This window comes from Taudactylus pleione, unplaced genomic scaffold (assembly GCF_031769625.1).
Source record: "Taudactylus pleione unplaced genomic scaffold, aTauple2 ptg000019l, whole genome shotgun sequence".
NCBI classification, from domain to species: domain Eukaryota; kingdom Metazoa; phylum Chordata; class Amphibia; order Anura; family Myobatrachidae; genus Taudactylus; species Taudactylus pleione.
In genome coordinates, this window is record NW_028284421.1 from 35,984,534 (window position 1) to 36,003,162 (window position 18,629).

General features: G+C 43.8%; 1 protein-coding gene across 1 annotated transcript in view; it reads left to right on the forward strand.

Moving 5' to 3' along the window:
* The window catches only part of LOC148540538 (neuronal acetylcholine receptor subunit alpha-3-like), a 45,915-nt gene that overhangs the window by 19,367 nt on the left and 7,919 nt on the right, over positions 1-18,629 (forward strand). The window contains exons 2-3 of the mRNA XM_088446931.1: positions 10,985-11,124; positions 15,753-15,797. Of these exons, the coding sequence (XP_088303057.1) occupies positions 10,985-11,124; positions 15,753-15,797 (185 nt within the window). The remainder of the gene's footprint in view (positions 1-10,984; positions 11,125-15,752; positions 15,798-18,629) is intronic.

The window sequence follows — 18,629 nt, forward strand, 5'->3', positions numbered from 1 at the left end:
GTGATATGGGTGGTAGTGTGAGTAAATGGAGGATAGCCAGAGAGGAGAGAGATTCACATGAAAGAGAGATGGAAGGTTCAGGGAGATGAGAGGGAAAAAAGATGAAAGGAGAACCAAAGGGAGAGAGAGAAGGGAGGGTAATTGGGGACAGGAGACAGAAGAATGGGAAGATAGGAGGGTAAGAATGAACAGGAGGAAAATGAAGGTAGGAAAGGGAAAGAAGTCTAAAGAACATAGGCCCTCATTCAGAGCCACTCGCTAGCGGCAGTACGCTCGTTCCGAGCGATGTTTGCACATCTGCGCATGTGTACGGTTTTTAGTACGCATGCGCGAACCAGTCAGTGCGGCCGAAAATCGTTGGTACGCAATACAGCGAGGGCCTGCTATTTTGAGTGACAGAATGAGGCGTATGTGGGTGGTAACAGGGGAAGGTGCTTGAAAACGGGGAGTGGAGATCCGAATGCAGGCGTGCTTAAAGGTCAAAACGGGCGTTTTAAGGGAGTGCATAATTAATACAGCAGCGTCATTGACCACGTCACTTGGTTTTTTTTAACTCAGAACTGCTCGCAAAATAGCGGTTGAAAACACCAACCACAAGAATAGCGAGCAGTTCATACGCTGTACGATGTACTCGATTAATCTAATAAATAGCGGACACGTATGGTGCGTGTGGCCAGGGGGCGTTTTTATCAAATAAACGAGCGTATGTTTTGCTCGCTCGTTCAGACTTAGAGGTGGGAACAGACTGCAATTTGCGAACGGATCATTTGAATAGCCACCCCTTGTTTTTGAACGAACGACCACAAATAGCGAACGGCTCTGAATCAGGCCCATAATGTATAACCCTGTCTTTCAGACATGCACTTGTTGCATGGCCAGGGTTATTGTATTGGCAGTGTTCTCCCCAGAATTTTTTTCATGCCGGGTGGCATTATGAGGTAGTGGGGTGAAAGTGCAGACCAGGGGAGGGGTGGACAGTACATTATCACAGGAAGTAAGCAGCAGCCCATTGTGCAGTCTCTCCTCCTCCCACCCGGCATCTTGCTTACAGTTTTGCGGGCTCTGGGTAGTAGAGGGAGAGGCGGTGAGGCTGTAATGCTTGCCTCCAGTTTAGGGTAGGCCAAAATGGAGGGTGCTGTCATGATCCTTCTTCTGGCTCTGAGCAGTGAGCTGCACTGTAACGCAGCCCGTGGCGCAGCCAATAGGTCTCGCTGCACTGTGGTTTCTGCATGAAACGTTAGTGTAGCACGACTTTTTTCTGCATCACAATGCCTCGCAACAAGGAAATTTGCTGGCGGACCGCTCAAGAAATATAATGTGGGAAGAACACTGTATTGGGTATGGAGTTGGTTAGGCTTCCACTATGTTTATATAACAAAATGACAAGCTCATGGCTGCACTGTGAATTATGGTATCTAAACCTATTATGGATGGCACCAATGTGTGAAACAATGAAACTAGAACCCAGAATTTGAATTGGGTAATACGCCTCAATCTCAATAACCTGTACTTGTGAATTAACACTATGTTGTGGATATCCGAACACTCAGTGTCATTTTATTCCTGTACTGTTGCTACGTCTACTACAGTATATTGATGAAATGGATAAATCCCTGTATAATGTTTGAATGTGCTCAAGCACTGCATAGGGTAGTTTGTGTTACATTTGTATGTGCACACAACTTTTTCACGCTAGATTTCTTAAAACCATCCCTGCTATATTCTGTCACTCAGCTTCCACACAGGTGATGTACTAAGCCTGCCCACATGAGGCCACTGCTAGAAATATTTCCAGGGCCACTTTTAGTTCCCTATCCGCCCCTTCGAGGCAGGGTAAGAATTTGGTGCAAAGTGCGGTGTCTGAGTTTACATGACCACAGCCCCTAAAGGCGGACACTAACCATGTGCTTGCTTCTATGAGAAAACAGTGTTTTCGGGAGGTCAGAACCGAGCATTTGCCTGTCTGCGATTCAGCCCGCCGGCAGCCTACCGGAAGCATGGACCAACGCGCTGGACTCTTTAGGTGGCCACAGGCTCCGGTGGTGTGTTACATTACACCCCACAAAAGGTTTGAGGAAACTTCATGTGGAGGGCACATATGAGTCGAGAATCATGGATATCTGGGCCAAAACCTTTCCAATTCACACATTTTTTAAATTGTCCCATAGATTCTGAAGTCTAGGATTTGTTTAACTTCATACTCTTCTTGGTGATCCACCTACACAGCTGAGGGAGCAAATTGATAACTAAATGTCTGGGAAGAGAGACATGAAAGACATTAAGAACTCGGAATGTTGCTGGAAGTTTTACTCTATAGGCCACAGGATTGATGACTAGAATCTTAAATGGATCGATTAACCTTGGGTCAAAATTCATGGTCAGAACTTTTAATCTTAGATGACTAGTAGAAAGTTCGAAAAGACCAATAAAACCTGCACCAGACTTTCCAGTAAATGTTCAGACGGGATGTAGTTATGAGACGGTCTCAATCCCGACAAGGGATTTAACATAGGCGTTGAAATACCACTGTCTATGTTAGTCCCGACGCCAGAATGCCGAGGATTCCAGTCCAACAAAGGTAAGTTCGGGGCACCCTTAGCATTAGCCACGGGGGGAGGGTTAGGATTAGGGGCTCTAGATAAGTATAAATTGTGGGCACAATTGTAAAAAACCTAACAAAAAATGGATGCAATGCGGGCATATAGCAAATCACTATATCAATATAAACTGTTAGTAGTGTTGCAAATGTAAAGGCAACTTAAAAATAAAGTAACCTCTTGTTGTAATGAAAAGGATATTCTGTTGTAATTCACAGTCAGCACGGTGTGTTGGAATCATGCAAAAAAAATCAAGTTTGCTGAATGGCATGCAGTAAGCCTACGATGTTGGATCTGTATATGTGGAGCTTATTAGATAGTTACTGACAGGAAAATATAATAACACAGACTTGATGCAGGATTCCTAGTATTCCCAAGATAAATTCCAGCCTGTATGCAAGTGTCTCATCCACAATGTACTGCTTGTTATAGTGTGTCAGTTGTAAATTGGGGTCACAGTGAAACAGGCTAACTGTGTACACAAGCGGCAAATGCCGTGTGCCTACTCACGCTTTTGTGGTCTGTGGCCGTTCACACCCTCAGTCCGAGCGTCCTCGGAGTCTGCAAGGAGCGGTTCCTCTGATGCTGGTAAATAAGACCCGGCCAGGTGAGAGCAGAATGATTCCAAATGAAGCACTGGGCTATTAGCCGTCAGAGTAGATAGCGCTTGGCTAATACCCTGTAGTGTGGAGGTCCTTAACGCATTTCGTCATGATCCATGTGACTTTCTCAAAAAGATATCCAAGATATCCAAGCTGCAGGTCAGGAGGCTGGGTCCATACTTGCAGGAGCCAGGGAGGACCACTAAAGAGACTATGTGACTTTATGAAAGTCAGGCCAGGGGGACAGGACTAAAAGAGACAGTTATGTTTGCAGACTAGCTGCCCATAATAGTCAGGGTTCAAAAGTGAGGTAGTGCCCTGTATGAGGGCTAGGTTCTGAAATCTGAAAAGATGCAAAGAGCTGTTGGTGAAAAACTTGTCATGACATGTCTACTGTGACTTTGTCTGATACTGTCACCATTTAGAGAATGGTGGATGATTATTTTAGGGATAGCATCCAAATAGGCATATCAGACAGTCCGTTTCACTACTGGCAGGAAAAAGAGGCAATTTGGATTCCCTTACACAAACTGGCTTTGCTTTACTTAAGTTGCCCACCCTCCAGAGTGTACTCTGAAAGAGTTTTCAGCGCAGCCAGGATCCTTGTCAGTGATCAGCGTAGGAGGTTACTTCCCCAAAACATGGAAAAGATGATGGTCATCAAAATGAATTACAAATTCCACGAGGAAGACCTTTACCAGCAATTAATTCAAAGAATACAGAGGCGCCTGTAATGATGGATTCCAGCGGGGACAAATTAATTACACAATTATGGGAATGATGATGATGATGATGATATCTGATCTTGCCTATGTTGTAAAGCCAGTTTGTGTATGGGATCATTGCCACCAATGTCCACTGCGCACAGGCAGCTTGTTTTGTGGAGATCCAAACAAACCAATAATTTCAGCCGCAAGTGGCAGTACCTGTTGCTGAAGTGATTGGTTTGTTAAACTGTGAAAGTCCTGTTTCATATAAACAACATAAGGGTGGGTGTGAGGGCTCAAGGACAATTCCATTTTGCACCTCTTTTTTGGTATTATGTGATGTTTGGAGCATTGCTGCCTGACATTTTTAAATTTTATGGTTTATGAATGTCCAGAAATTGTAATGGCCACAGTCAGCATCTCCTGTATGCCCCTTACATTTTTTTTTATATTCTGAACCACCAAGTTGATGGGTTGGGCAAATGTGAGCAATACGTTTAATACAAAAATTAGTTGTGTATATTGGTCACTTACATACATATTTACATTGTACATACAGTGCGTAAAGCAGGCTGAGGTAACCTGAAGCACGTCACCTGTTGTTGACAAATATCTTCCAGTAGGCCCTGCAAACAGTACAGATGCTGGTAGTTCTAGTTCAACTGGAGAACTACAGGCTGCTTTCCTCTGATGTAAACAGCAAGTCTTGGTCATATTATCCCTAACAACCTTCCTGAGTACTAAGTAAACATCTGTTTACAGTATGTTCTAGCAGTACCTCCACAAGCAACGCCACCTCATTTCTATTAGATGTATAAAAAACTAAAAAACCTCCTCAAAGATGTATTTTAGGAACTGAAGAACTTGATAGAACTTACCTCATAGATTTTTTTAAGAATCAAAACATTAAAATAAATAAATTAAAAACTAATCAATCCTTCCGTTCTTTCCCTGTCTTCAGTCCATAAACATATTCCAACTCCATTGGGCCTCTAACCTAGTTAAGGAAAACATTCTTGGTTTTTAAAATTCCTAGGGGTCGTATAGTTTATTAAATTCCATCCTGTCTACCACTGCAATGCCACTCTATGCCATGTTGGAAGCTGAACTGCCACATGTTAGTGCCACCCACTGCTGCATAGCTTAGTCAGCCAGCTAGCTGGATGCAACCTTTGGCCCTAAACTAGATTAAAAAATCAATATTGAGAGCTGTGAGGTGGTCAAAATTTACTGGAAATGACTGGAAATAAATGTTATCGAGGTTAATAATACTGTAGGAACAAAAACAGGCTCAAATTATGTGATTTTAGCTGTTTTTAGGATTTTTTCATAAAAAATACAGATCCAAAATCAAAACCAAAACACGCAAGGGGTGATTTTGGCAAAACCAAATACAGATCCAAAACCAAAAGACGGGGGTCAGCGCACATTCCTAATTTCAAGTGATGTCTGGATTCCAGCTCCAGTATTTTGGCCATGGGTCAGGATTCCGGAGCCAGGATTATGACCGCTGGCATCCCGGCCGCTGACATCTTAACTGCATCCCTACACACACAGCATACACACACATAATGTACATACACACAGCATACACACATAGTACTTACACAAACCATGAGCTGAGAAGGCTCACCGCCATGGCTAGGGTCCTATAACAGATGGCATGTGAGTGGAGCTGCTGCATCAGCTCCCTTGGCCATCTTTATTCAGTACAGAAAGATCTGTCGATCAGAGCTCTCTGTCTGAGGAGCTGATCTGCATGTGCGGCAGCCCCAATTGCAGACGCTGGTGACCCACTGCCGGTGCAGAGATGGAGACAAGACTGTCTCTGTCTGAATAAAAAATTTGTTTTGTCAGGGGAGGGGGGTTCTGGGTACTCAGAAGCCCCCCTGCCTGCGCCAATGCCATGGTTAACTCCACTTTCTAATGCTAGTCTAGGCAATGCACAAATGCATACTGCATATAAATTCATCTTGCACACTGCAGAGGATATAGGCTATATTAAATGTTTTGGATGGAAAGATTGCACAAAGCAAACGCCAACATGCGTTTTGCTTGTGGCTTTCTCAAGGCAACTGTCGTGCCTTGAGAAAGCCACGAGAGGATAGCATGTCAAATAGGCTTGATATTACCTGGATCTTCTTTGTCTGAGGAATCAATAGATGTGTATAAGAGCCTGCCTTTTTGTGTTTAGTGTCTGGCCTATATGTAATCAACAGGTTAGAGCAATTGAAGAACAACAGCCACCTAGCCTGTCCGGGAAATATTTTGGTGATCGGTGTACACTATGACTGGGAATGTTGTTCTCTCTAAAAGGTGAGGCCATTCTTTCAGAGCCAGCTTAATATCAAGGACTTCATTATCTCCAGTGGCATAATTCTTCTCCACAACATGAAACTTCAGAGGGTTGGAAGCATCTTCCTCTGGATAAAAGTGGGAGCAATTGAAGAGAGTTGTTTTATAAGGGCCGGCATGTTTGTGCCTTCTCCAATACTTAGATCCAACTTTACAAATGATGTAATCTAAAGATGAAGGCAAGTCCCTAGAGGCCAGTTCATCTTACTCATTCTGCTAGACCTTGCCAAAAGGTGCCTCAGTGTTCCAGTGCAATTTGGAGTCTAGAGTCCAGTATATTGCCATACAGTATGAATCCCTTGTTTGAGACGTAGGAGAGCAGAGGATGCTGATGTCACTCGACCCATCTCGTCAAATACTTTTCGGAATGCATCCAAAAATTCAGAACAATTATAAAGTAATGGGTCATTGCATTCCCATAAAAGTGAGGCCCTTCTAGTGCTTCTCCAGACAGAAGGGACACCTTGGCTATGTTCGACAGGAAATTAGTAGCTTGGAGCTTGAATTGAATGATGCACTGGTTAAGGAATTCCCTGCAGGCCTTTGGATCATACTTCGGGAATTAGGTATGTGGTAGGAGCATGAAGTGGTAACATGAACTGCTGATACAACTGGTGTAATGGGAGCAGCAGATATCAGGTCAGGGTGCAGCTGAGCAGGTCTGAATGGCATACATCCACTGTATAGATGTCGGTTTACACTGCATAACCTGAGCTTGTCCATCTTATTAATGAGATGCATATCCACGTGTGACGGTTTACCTGCGGAATCCATTTTGCGGGACAGAGTGTACTGTCATGATCTCAGGAATTAATAATGTTTTTTTGCCAGTTAGGTTTGACGCCACCCAGGACATAGGCGTGGAGTCTAATGTGCCAGTGGTCTTTGCCAGGGACCACTGTCATGAGATGGGCTTACCTGCACCTGACATGCACAGGAAGGTGAACCTGACACTCTGGTATTTGTCTAGTGCCAGAGTGGGGTTTATATAGGAGGCTTGAATTTGGCGTCAGTGGTGACTTGACCGCAGCCCCTAAAGACAGAAGTGAGCCATGTGTACACTTCTAAGAGAGAGCTGCATTGCCAGGCAGTCAGTTATGAAAGCTTGCGTGTCTTCAGGATGCTGTCTCAGGGGTACAGTGAATCAGCTAGCCAACGGACTGCAGGGAGCACTGACCACTGCTGCCGGACCTGATAAGTGGACTCCCGGGCTCCGATGGCATGTGACAGTGTAAAGGACATAGTAATATTCACAAAATGAAAACACATACAGAAGAATCTGATGCAGTATATATGAGAAACATGAGCACACAAACAAACATGGGTGAGCACATACAGAGAATCTGCTAACTTCTAATACACAACTACTGACATAATTAAGTTTTGTAACTGTCAGTATATGTAATGAAACAGATGCTTCCAAGAGGAGTATGTATGAAATGCAGCCCCTTTATACAGTTTGTCATGTGCAAAATGGAGGATAGTTCCTTCTTCCTCCTAGAATCCACTTAGGAGCTTTGTGGAAGCCCAGATGGGACAAACTTCTAGCAATATCTCTGCTATGAAGCTGACCACTAGATGGAGCTTGGCAGGATTGGGTCTCTCTAGGCTACAGATCTTTATCATACATAATATAATAGCCACTATTGTCCCTGGCCATAGGCAACTTAGGTGCTTACCTAGGGTGACCTAGGTCCAGAATGGACAGTCAATCAGAAGCAACCGCAGTAAGCCAATCGCGGCTTGCTACGTCATCACTCCACCCACTCACTGACTTTTATTGGCCAGAGTAAAGTCAGGTCCTGATTCAGAGCCGGACGCTCTGACAGAGCCCTCGCTCTGAATCAGGGCCGTCCCTGCTCCTTTTTGGAGCGGCCTCCTAGCCGCTCGCATAGCTGTGGGTGACCACCCACAGCTATAACGAGTGGCCAAAATGATGGTCGCGATGGTCAAGACCATCGCGACCATCGGGCTTGTGACGAGACCCTGCGGTAGGGTCTCGCTGCCGCAAGCCCAGGAGTGCTTTTGGCTCTATCAGAGGGGGTCAGAATCAGGCCCTCAGTATGATAATGGAGGAGGAGCATAAAAGATCTCCTGAAGAGGGGCAGAAGATGCCGCACAGAAGAGGTGATCCAACAGGAAGAGATCAAAGGTGCTATAAGACAGAAGACTGGAAGAAGAGGCAAATGGAAGACACCTTCTACACCAGGTCAAGCCAGAAGACTCCAGGATGCCTGAGCGCTGGTGGCAATGGAGCTCTTGCAAGTCTTTATACTTGTCCCCTTGCTGTTCAGGTGAAGTCTGGAATGAGTGATATAGCCGGTGGAGTCAAGCCAATGCTAAAAGGTAAGTGAAGATCTGGAGCTTGGCAAGCTTAGGAGCAGCACTGATCCCTGTGGGGACCCCTCTGTGTCTGCCAAGGTCAGCAGAGCAGGTAAGGACACCCTTTACTCATTACCTGGTGTAGACCACCAGGGTGTAGGGCATTAGGCCCATGGAGCGCAGACGGGCATCTTGCCATAGGCACCAAACTGGCCAGGGCCAGTCCTGACAATGGCTAGCATGAATTGCAGTTAACACACACATTATACATAATACATATATTGGGATAAATATATTTGAAGATATCCAAAGGCATTAACCTTTGTTGATCATGACACTACACACTTCGCATGCAAGATGGCAATCTTGGGGGAACAAATGACTGAAATGTACACTTATCTGAGTTTTTTCAGGGGTGGGCAATTAGCGGCCCCCCAGCTGATGTAGAACTATACAGCCCAGCATGCCCTGCCTCAGTTTTGCTATTTGGCCATGCTAAAGTTGTTGCAGTGCATGCTGGGATGTGTAGTTCTACAATAGCTAGGGGGCTGCTAATTGCCCATCCCGGGTCTATACTCTGAGAAGTGAGGCGCTTCATGCATGGTATGAAAAAAACACTGCGCTCTGATAATTAAGTAGGAACATATGAGTAACACCTTAGTATATTAAACTCAATTTATTATCTATAAAAAAGATATTAAAATAATGATAGGACACATATATAAATGACATATGAACACATAATAATCACATAACAGTTCTTCATGTTTACAATTTATTGGGGATAACCCACTGTATGCAGGACTTTGATACATGTGTTGGACATAACACCAAAGGCTTCTGTTTTTTCTAAAGGGGAGAGCGACCACTAGCTAGACTGAGCGACCACTAGCTAGACTGAGCGACCACTAGCTAGACTGTGTCAATGTTCTCATTTTGCATGCATTGCTGATTACACCTGAATTTGGCTATTTAGCTGCAGCTTTACTTTGTGGCACAGATTGTCATAATATATCTATAGTAATTAGTAAAGGATTGCGTTACTAATATTGGAGACTGATCATCTCCTTTATCTGTATTCACAATCTTAGTTATCCTTTATTGTTCACAATCTATATAGCTTCCTTAGCTGACTTTATGTGATTATTATGTGTTCATATGTCATTTATATATGTGTCCTATCATTATTTTAATATCTTTTTTATAGATAATAAATTGAGTTTAATATACTAAGGTGTTACTCATATGTTCCTACTTAATTATCAGAGCGCAGTGTTTTTTCATATTGTTCTTGTAAGTGAGGTTAGCAATCACCTCTAAGTTTCACTGCTGCACTGATAATTGACTCTGGCTTAATAGCGCTCAGGCTTCTTTCTGTGGCTTCATGCATGGTGTCAAAATAATCTCTCCTGAGTATCTGGAAATGACCATCATATTTATTGTGGGCTCAGCACAAGAAAAAGCTCTACTCTGGTCGGTCTATCTATCTATCTATCTATCTATCTATCTATCTATCTATCTATCTATCTATCTATCTAATCTATCTATCTAATCCATCCATGGACCAGCATTTGTCAAAGGATTAGTGTGAAATCCTAATAAATATAGATTTTCAAGCCTAAGTAAGTCACTACATAACAACTTCGCCAAATTATAATGACATATTGTGCATACTGTGCTTGTGTATGCACGGTATGCGTGCTCCCACGGGGTCGCATGCGATGTTGTCAGGTTTGATGTGCTTTACAGCAAACCTGACAATATCGCTTGCGGCTCCATGCATTTTAATGAAGGACGGAGTGAGGGATCGTTCCGTCGTTAATTACATAGCTCTAATGTGTACCCGTAGTACGTTATGTTGGCCCATCGGGCTGACATATCGTTCATGTACACATCATCCAGTGTGTACCCACCTTTAAAGTGGTTAGCATTTAGGTATTACTCTTGGAATAAAATAAAGGCAGCAACAATAAGAGTCCCAAAGAGGACCTAAGGGAAAGCACATTTGCATAAATAAAGGAATTTCATTTTCATTGTTAATCAAGATATTTTCATTTTTCAAATTGTGTTCTTAGTACATGAATGCGTCTTTACAATTTACATGCAACTCAGGTTATTTGCAGCAATAGTTATTCAGAGATTTTCATAGAAATATGTGTATATTCAAATTAGAGATGTGCGGGTTCGGTTTTATTCGGTTCTTATCACCAAATTACCACAAGTTCGGATTAGTTTGGATTTCTCTTATTGGCTATCCAAAACACGTGACAGCCAGATAGCCGATATGATGCAGTTTTTGAGATCCGAACATATCTGAGTAAAACCGAACCAGCACATCTCTAATTCAAATCTATCTACCACAGAAAATTCATCCCATTTTAATAATGTGCTCTGGTTCCAGGATGTAATTGCTCCAGTGCAGAGCATAGACTCTATAAGAAGTTGTTTGACAACTACAATCCATACATCCGACCCGTGGAGAATGTGTCTGATCCAGTCATTGTCAAGTTTGAGGTGTCGTTGTCCCAGCTTGTTAAAGTGGTAAGATTTACAATGTGTTTTAATATTATGCACAGGAGTGTTGTTAGCCTGGTCAGTAAAGGGGCTGTCTGTATAAGAAAATAGTGCCCAATGCCATCATGTTTTCATCTCCATAATGGTTCTATAGCTATCTGTATATCTTTTAAAACATATTTTACTGATAATTTAGCTGTGGTCACAGCTGCTTTCACAATAATCACAGCCTTCCTTTTGTGCGGGACAGTGTGATGGAGTGTATGAGTGTTGAGACTCCCACAGGCTGCAAGGTCTGCGCATTTGCAATGGAGATCGTAAACACTCCAACATTGGTCGCAACATCGACATTCGTGGTAGCCTAGAATCTACTCTAGCTACTCTCCTCGTATCCAACTAAACATGGCCTCCGAAGCTGTGGATATGTGCTTGGGAATGCAGCAGTGTTCCCAGACACACCTGTGACTATTACATAACGCACATGAGGCAGTCCCATTTTTGCATTCACTTTAGAACACCTTCTAGTCTCCACCAGGGATCGCAAGCCTCTTCTGAAGTGTTACCAATGCTGTATGCAATTGCGATCACCATCGGACACTTGGGTTTGCACACAAGCAGTAATGATTTCTCAAATTTAGAACGCGTATGCAGTAGCAAAAAAATCGCTCAGCTGCCAGAGCATCTAAACTGCGCCAATCTCTGAATCAGACCCACAGCCTGTAAAATGACAAAGACGCTAATTGGTTAGTATTTTATCTCTCTTTGATAAATCTCTCCCATAGTCATAGACCACTGGAATTTATTAGCACAACTGATATGTACTAATCCAATATTCATTGTGAAAGGTGGCTTTTCTAATGAGTACCTGCAGATCTCTTCCCTCTGACTACTTCCTTAGCTTAACTACAGTAACTGTGAAGGAAGCTGGTGGCAAAGAATGTGAAGGCATTGTGCAAGGTCACGGTCACAGGCCCAGATTTGTGAACTTAGGGCCTCATTCAGACCCACTCGCGAGCGGCTGTCCGCTCGCAAGTGGGTCGATGGTGTGCACTGCGCATGCGCACGACGGAGGGAGCTCCGTCGTGCGCATGCGCGAGACGCGACGAGCGAAGGATTTTCCTTCGCTCGTTGTGTCTGATCAAAGGGGGCGTGCTGTCGATGTTGATTGATAGCACACCCCCTTTGGTGGGCGTGCCGGGGGCGTGCCTGCCAGACGGAGGCGTTCCCAAGGGAACGCCTACCGTCAGAAGCCGGCCCCACTGACATCACTAGTGATGTCAGTGGGAGTGATTTTGGCTCTGATAGAGCCAAAATCACTCCTGGCCTTGCGGTTGAGAAACTCAACCGCAGGCTTCTGCACGCAGTGGCGATGGTCGCGATGGTCAAGACCATCGCGACCATCATCCTGCACGCTCGTATAGGCTGTGGGTGGTGACCCACAGCTATATGAGCGTCCAGGAGGACGCTCCATATTTATGGAGGTGGGCCCTGATTCAAAGCGAGCGCTCTGGTCAGAGCGTCCGGCTCTGAATCAGGGCCTTAGTACAGGTGGAAGTCGGGGTCACAGATTTCATATACACAGGATCAGATACAATAATCAGGATGCTGGAGAAAAATAATGAGACCTAGTTTTCTGGCACATCATCTGCCCTCTATCAAATTTATCTCACAGGACTGACTGGTGCAAGATATAGACATCATGGCAAGTACCAGGGAAATTGGATGCCACACTCATAATGTTGTGATTAGCATCAAAGACCACTTGCACATTGAGAGAGTCAGTGATGCCTACTGACAGACTTCTGGCCTCAAGTGAATTTCTCTCAGTGAAATATGACTACAATCAATGGCCCCTAGAGGATTAGGTTGACCTGAGATAATATATAAGGCAACTCTTCTGTCCTGTGACTCTGACTGATGACTGGGGAAGGAGATATACTGTATGTGCACAACAATTTCTCGATGGCATCTATCACATGGCTTGAGTGTCTAGAAAAAGTTGCCAGTATAATCCCTAGCAGTCTTAAACTCACAGACTGGAAGGAGCCTGTGGCCGCAATAAAGTATGCAGCCCAGGCACGTCATAGTTACTGCCAGGCAATGGTTTAGGATTATGCTCATAGAGAATCAGGAGGTTTGTGCCATTTAGAGTAAACATCTGAACCACCTCCTGATTTGAGAGAGAGTTAAGGGCCATTCTAGATCTATAGGTGTGTCTGGCACAAAACCTCCACAAAACCTACATGGGTCCTGGTGTTGTTCTTGTGATCCCACTACCGCACAGATCCACTGCATTTCCAAAAAACATTATTACAGCCACTCACAATGGAAATGGCCTGTGGGCTACTTTATATAAGCTTTGAATCAAGGGCGTCTTTAGAGGAGGGGGCCCATGTGCATCCCCGTAATGGGCCCCCTCTCTCACTCCTGCTGCCGGCAGCCGACTGACGCGGCCTGCCGGCCACTGCAGAATCAATAGACTCTGGGCACTAGAGTGTGCCCGGAGTCTATTGCTCATGCGCAGATCCCCGGGGAAATGGTGCGGCTGCCATTTTCCCGGTGATTTCATCACAACGCATACACAAAATGCAGGAAAAATGGCCACGGTGGCCATTTTCCAGCATTTGAGCAGCGCTGGGAGACCCGATGCGGGACCTCAGAGAGGTAAGTTTTACAGAATATAGGTGCAGGGTGTGTGGTGCGGGTCCCCCCTGGACCAGGGGGCCTAACACCCTGCACCCATTATAGATACGACCCTCCTTTGAATGTGTTGAACCAGGTCACATGTGTGCACTAATAGGCCTCAGGTATCAGATTTCAGCAATCTCGCTGCCCTGCGACTCGTCATTTGTTTTGCAAGTTATTTTCACTCATTTCCAGTGAGTTTTCATCTGGCTGACTATTATTACATCTGTTGATTTCTACCTTTAACCTTAGAAAAATGGGGATGGTGATTTGCATTACAGCCAGATTGAGGTATGATTTTGGTCAGTTTGTCATATGATGACTTGAAACCCGCTGGAAGACCGCCAGAATTGCTACCTATTACATTCTCCCCTTTAATACTGTCAAAAAACTTGGATATGAGGGGGAGAGAGTGGATTATCTATTCTTGATTGTGATAGCATTGAAACCACAGAAGTCTGTAAAGGGGCCCCGTTCTTTTTCTTCAAAAACAAGAAGCCAGTCCCTGCTGGTGAAGAGGATTTGCTTATGAATCCACATTCATGGTTCTCATTTAAGGCATTTTGGGGATGTATAGTGTATACATAACACTCATGATGAAGCACTTTCCTGACGTTACATCTATAGAGCTTTAGGGTAGGATGCATGATGCATCGCATTCGGGATGCGATACATCCCACTACTCTTCGCAGGTATGCCCCCGTGGATTACTCCAGTATGCATGAAGGAAACCGCAAAGGACCAATCTCTCGGTAAGAGTGGTCCTTTGCGAATGAGGGACTTTCGGGTCTATGACCCAGAAGTCCCTCTGGTGTCATTCTGTGCATGCACAGAATGACACACACGCTGCAGGGGGTGATGGTTGGGATCCGATTGGATCCTTCTGACAGCACTCTCCGAATAGAAACCCATAGGCTTCCAAGCCCTGGAGTGCATCCAAGCCAAGCCCTGGAGTGCATCACATTCTGAGGCTTTTTGCATATGTAAAATGCAGTCAAACCTGCATTTTCAGGGTTTGGCCACATTTTCCCATTACTGCATGCTGCCCATAGACTGTAGCAAATTTTCAAGTTATCACTTTTTTTAAAAACACTGGTAATGACAGGTGGAGCTCCAAGACAAATGTGTCTGCTAATACAGACTTGCAGCATGAATTTAAAGCCAGACTTAACCCATATAGGATTGATGGCCTTGGACAACTTTCCTCTTAATGAAAAGCTCCTACTGTATTTGCATGGTAATGGGTTGAGTCTTGCAACCTTTGGAAACTTTGTACTAGTCAATAAACAGGATGGGAGAGTGGCTTAATCGATATCCCAACAATTTTAACCAAAGAGACACAGAAGGCAGGCAGTTATACAGATTTATTAGGAGGAGAGTTGAGGTGAAGATTTCAAAGCTAGAGAATTACAAGGTGAACCAAGAATAGCCTCTTCCTTACTATCTGGAGTAGCCTTACTGCATTGGTTCTTCAAAAGATATCCCATTCCTGAGCTCTCTCCTGAAAATCGGATATAAACCTTATTACAAAAGGAGACTAGGTCATCAAGGAAAGTGAGAAGATGTATAGATGTGAGCTCAACTTTAATACTTTAATTAAGCTCCTGCCAAAAGGTGGTCATTTGTAGTTCAATTCAAAAGCTAAAGTCCAGAACTAGATATTCCATGACATCATATCAGAATGATGGCAGCTGAAAAAGATACGTGACCTGCGTCATCAAAGGTTTTGCAAAATGTCTCCAGGAATGCTGTACAATTATGTGAAAGTGGATAATTATGCTCCCACAAAGGAGAAGCCCAGGCCGAAGCCTAATGAGAGAGTAGAGGAAAGTATGTATAAATAATTTATGTTACATATTTTCAGATTTATTCTTAAACTATTGTGTGTTATAAAGAAGTAAACATTATCTACAGGCCATGTACATTAGTATCTTGTAATTATAAATGGCTTTCTCTCTGCACAATCACAGGATGAAGTTAATCAGATTATGGAAACCAACCTTTGGCTGACACATGTAAGTACATAAAGAAAAGAACACTCTACATCTAGACTGAAAGAGGTTATCTACTAGCTGTGCAAAGTGCAGGAACCCATAGCATGTTAGCAACCAGACAGGGCATGTGCTAGGGTGCTCAGCGCCCCCCTGCAAACTTTAAATATGCGCCCACCTACAAATATGTCCTCTTGACATGCCTCATATTTACCCCTTATACACCTTATGCCACACAGTAGTACCCCTTAAACACTTTATGCCACATAGTAATACTCCTTATACACATTATGCCATACAGTAGGTGTCCCCCCTTACCTGTTACTAAAGAGTGGCTGCAGTGGGGAACTTCATTCAGCTCTGTTTCCCACCATCTGCAGTACTCTCCGGTCCTCATCTTCTTTCTTCTGCTTCTGGACTGTCCTGGCCAGTGGCAACATCTTCTGACATCTTCAGCAGCCGCCTGAGCTCTTCAAGTGACATCCTCTTCTATTGACCGCCGTCATACTGCAAGCTCCACTGAGCGGCATCTGACTCCAGATGCTGTGAGTGGGCGGAGCAATGATGGGGGGGGCCGTGATTGGCTTGCCGCGGCTGCTTCTAATGGGCTGCCGTCCGTGAGCCGCCAAGTTCAAATGGCACCTGCTGCCTATTAACCACCGGTCTGCAAGCCACGATTGGCTCGTGGTCCATACAATATTAAACTGGTCCTGCACCACTTGCCAAGCGCTTATTAAAATAGTGATCTGGAGGCAGCGGCCGGTTTCAGGCCGGGACAGCGCCTCTCCAGCCTGACGCCCTCTTGCAATGCTAACCACCACTTACCGCATCACATCGACCCTGCAACCAGACGAAACAAACAATGACACATTTGCTTTTTATAATCTACTTTGCAATAGATCTTTAAAGTCTAATCACTGACTGCTCTGAGATACTGCACATGTATGGCTCTATAGTACAGTAGTTAACCCCAGGGTCACTTTTAGCAAAAGTATTTTATTCAAGATTGCCTGGTAAAGTCATGTAAGCATTATCATTTGGCTACAATAGGCATTGGTCTGCTAACACAAGATAATTTCACCTTTTTAAAGGAGATGTACTACCTGTACTGTTTTTCTGACTGTACACAACTATATACAGTACCAACACCATTTTGTGTATAAGTTTTAAATCTTTCAATTAGTTTCAGAAAAGGGAAGTTCCAAGTACTACAAATACATATGATACCATCCACGGGAAGGGAGCTCCTTCCCCATAAACTGTGGGTCCTGTGACTCCTGGAAGTCTAGAGTTCCTCTACCAATGTTTTTCAGCAGTTTACATACCACCAGATCACCATATTTACTAAAGTCAAAACCGACATCAATACTCTATATCGTCTTCCTGATTTTTCACCTACAAAAGATACTAACCTACAGTATGTAAACCGGTTATTTGAGAACATGGTGGAAAACCTGTCAAATAAAAGAGGTTGTTGTTGTTGATATGTGTGTACTTTTGTGGTATACAGAGTTAATATTTAATAGACACCAGCCACAAGTAGTGTTGAAGACACACCAGCCGGATAGGCTTAACCAGGATCCTGGGTTTATTGCAGTGCACAGGTATTGTACAGCCGGATTCACAGTTGCACAGACAAGTAGCGGAGATGAAGCGGACCATCTGGCCATGTATGTAGGCAGATAACGCAGTATATCGCATTGTCCCCCACAGAGCTAAGCACTACACACCTGTGTAGTACTGGGCACTCAAACACACAGTGTCAAGATGGCACCACGCATGTGCAGACTAATGACGGCCTTCTCAGTAAAGGATAGATGTTTCATGTTATGGAGCATCATGTAGGTAGCATAGTAGCACACTCCAGAATTACCAGGCTTGGCAGGAGAACCCAACGCTGCGTATCTTCCTGCTGTGGCGTTATCCCCCTGGCTGGCTCAGCCTGGTACTGGTTATTGGAGAATAGAGGGAACACCACACAGTTTTTTTCTCCTATTTTCTAGTGCCAGCCCAGGCTGAGAGGTCCAGGGTTGGTTACTGATTTGGGGAATGGGACCCCACGCATTTTTATTTAATTTTTAACCCTTTCTTTTCTTTTTAACCTAATGCAGCCTGTGCAGATCATAATTATCTGTGCAGTGCTTCTCCCAAACTCGCCTGCCACAGGCAGGTCTATTGTATTGGCAGGTTTGCTGTCGTTTTTCCAACCTTTGGCAAATCTGCTGTATGTAAAAGTATAGATTTTTGGTATGATGTCCTTAAGTGTTCTAAAGTTGGGCTTTTGGTTGGTTCTCCATCAGGTATGACTTTAGTAAATGGTCAGTTTGCAAAATAATAGAAAATCGACCAAAAACACCAGACCAACCTCTAGTAAATTTACCCCTATGTCTTATAATGGTGGTTCATAAAAAGAGCTTGAAATGTGACAACAAATACTCTCAGTATTACCTTTATGGAACTTCAACACTATTTATGAAGTATATAAATAAACATTAAATTGTGACTGCAGGAAGCATTATTCAGTCCTAGGGCTCCCTCTACAGGAGCAGAGCAGAGACAATTATTTACAAATACTACAAACTTCATATGCTATAGAGTTCATTTTAAGAACAAGCACATTTATTACAATAGAAATTGTCGGCAATTATTTACATGTTTTTTTCAAGAACTGTGTTATCTCATTGGATTCTACAATGAAAATACATCTCTGCAATATTTATTGTTATTATACTGTAAAAAACAAAGTAGATATAATGGTGGTAGGGCAAGCTGCTTCTTTATGGCATTGTGATTCCATTTTTCTTTTTACCACCCATAAACCTAGTTATATATTACACAACGTTTGTAACAAATAAT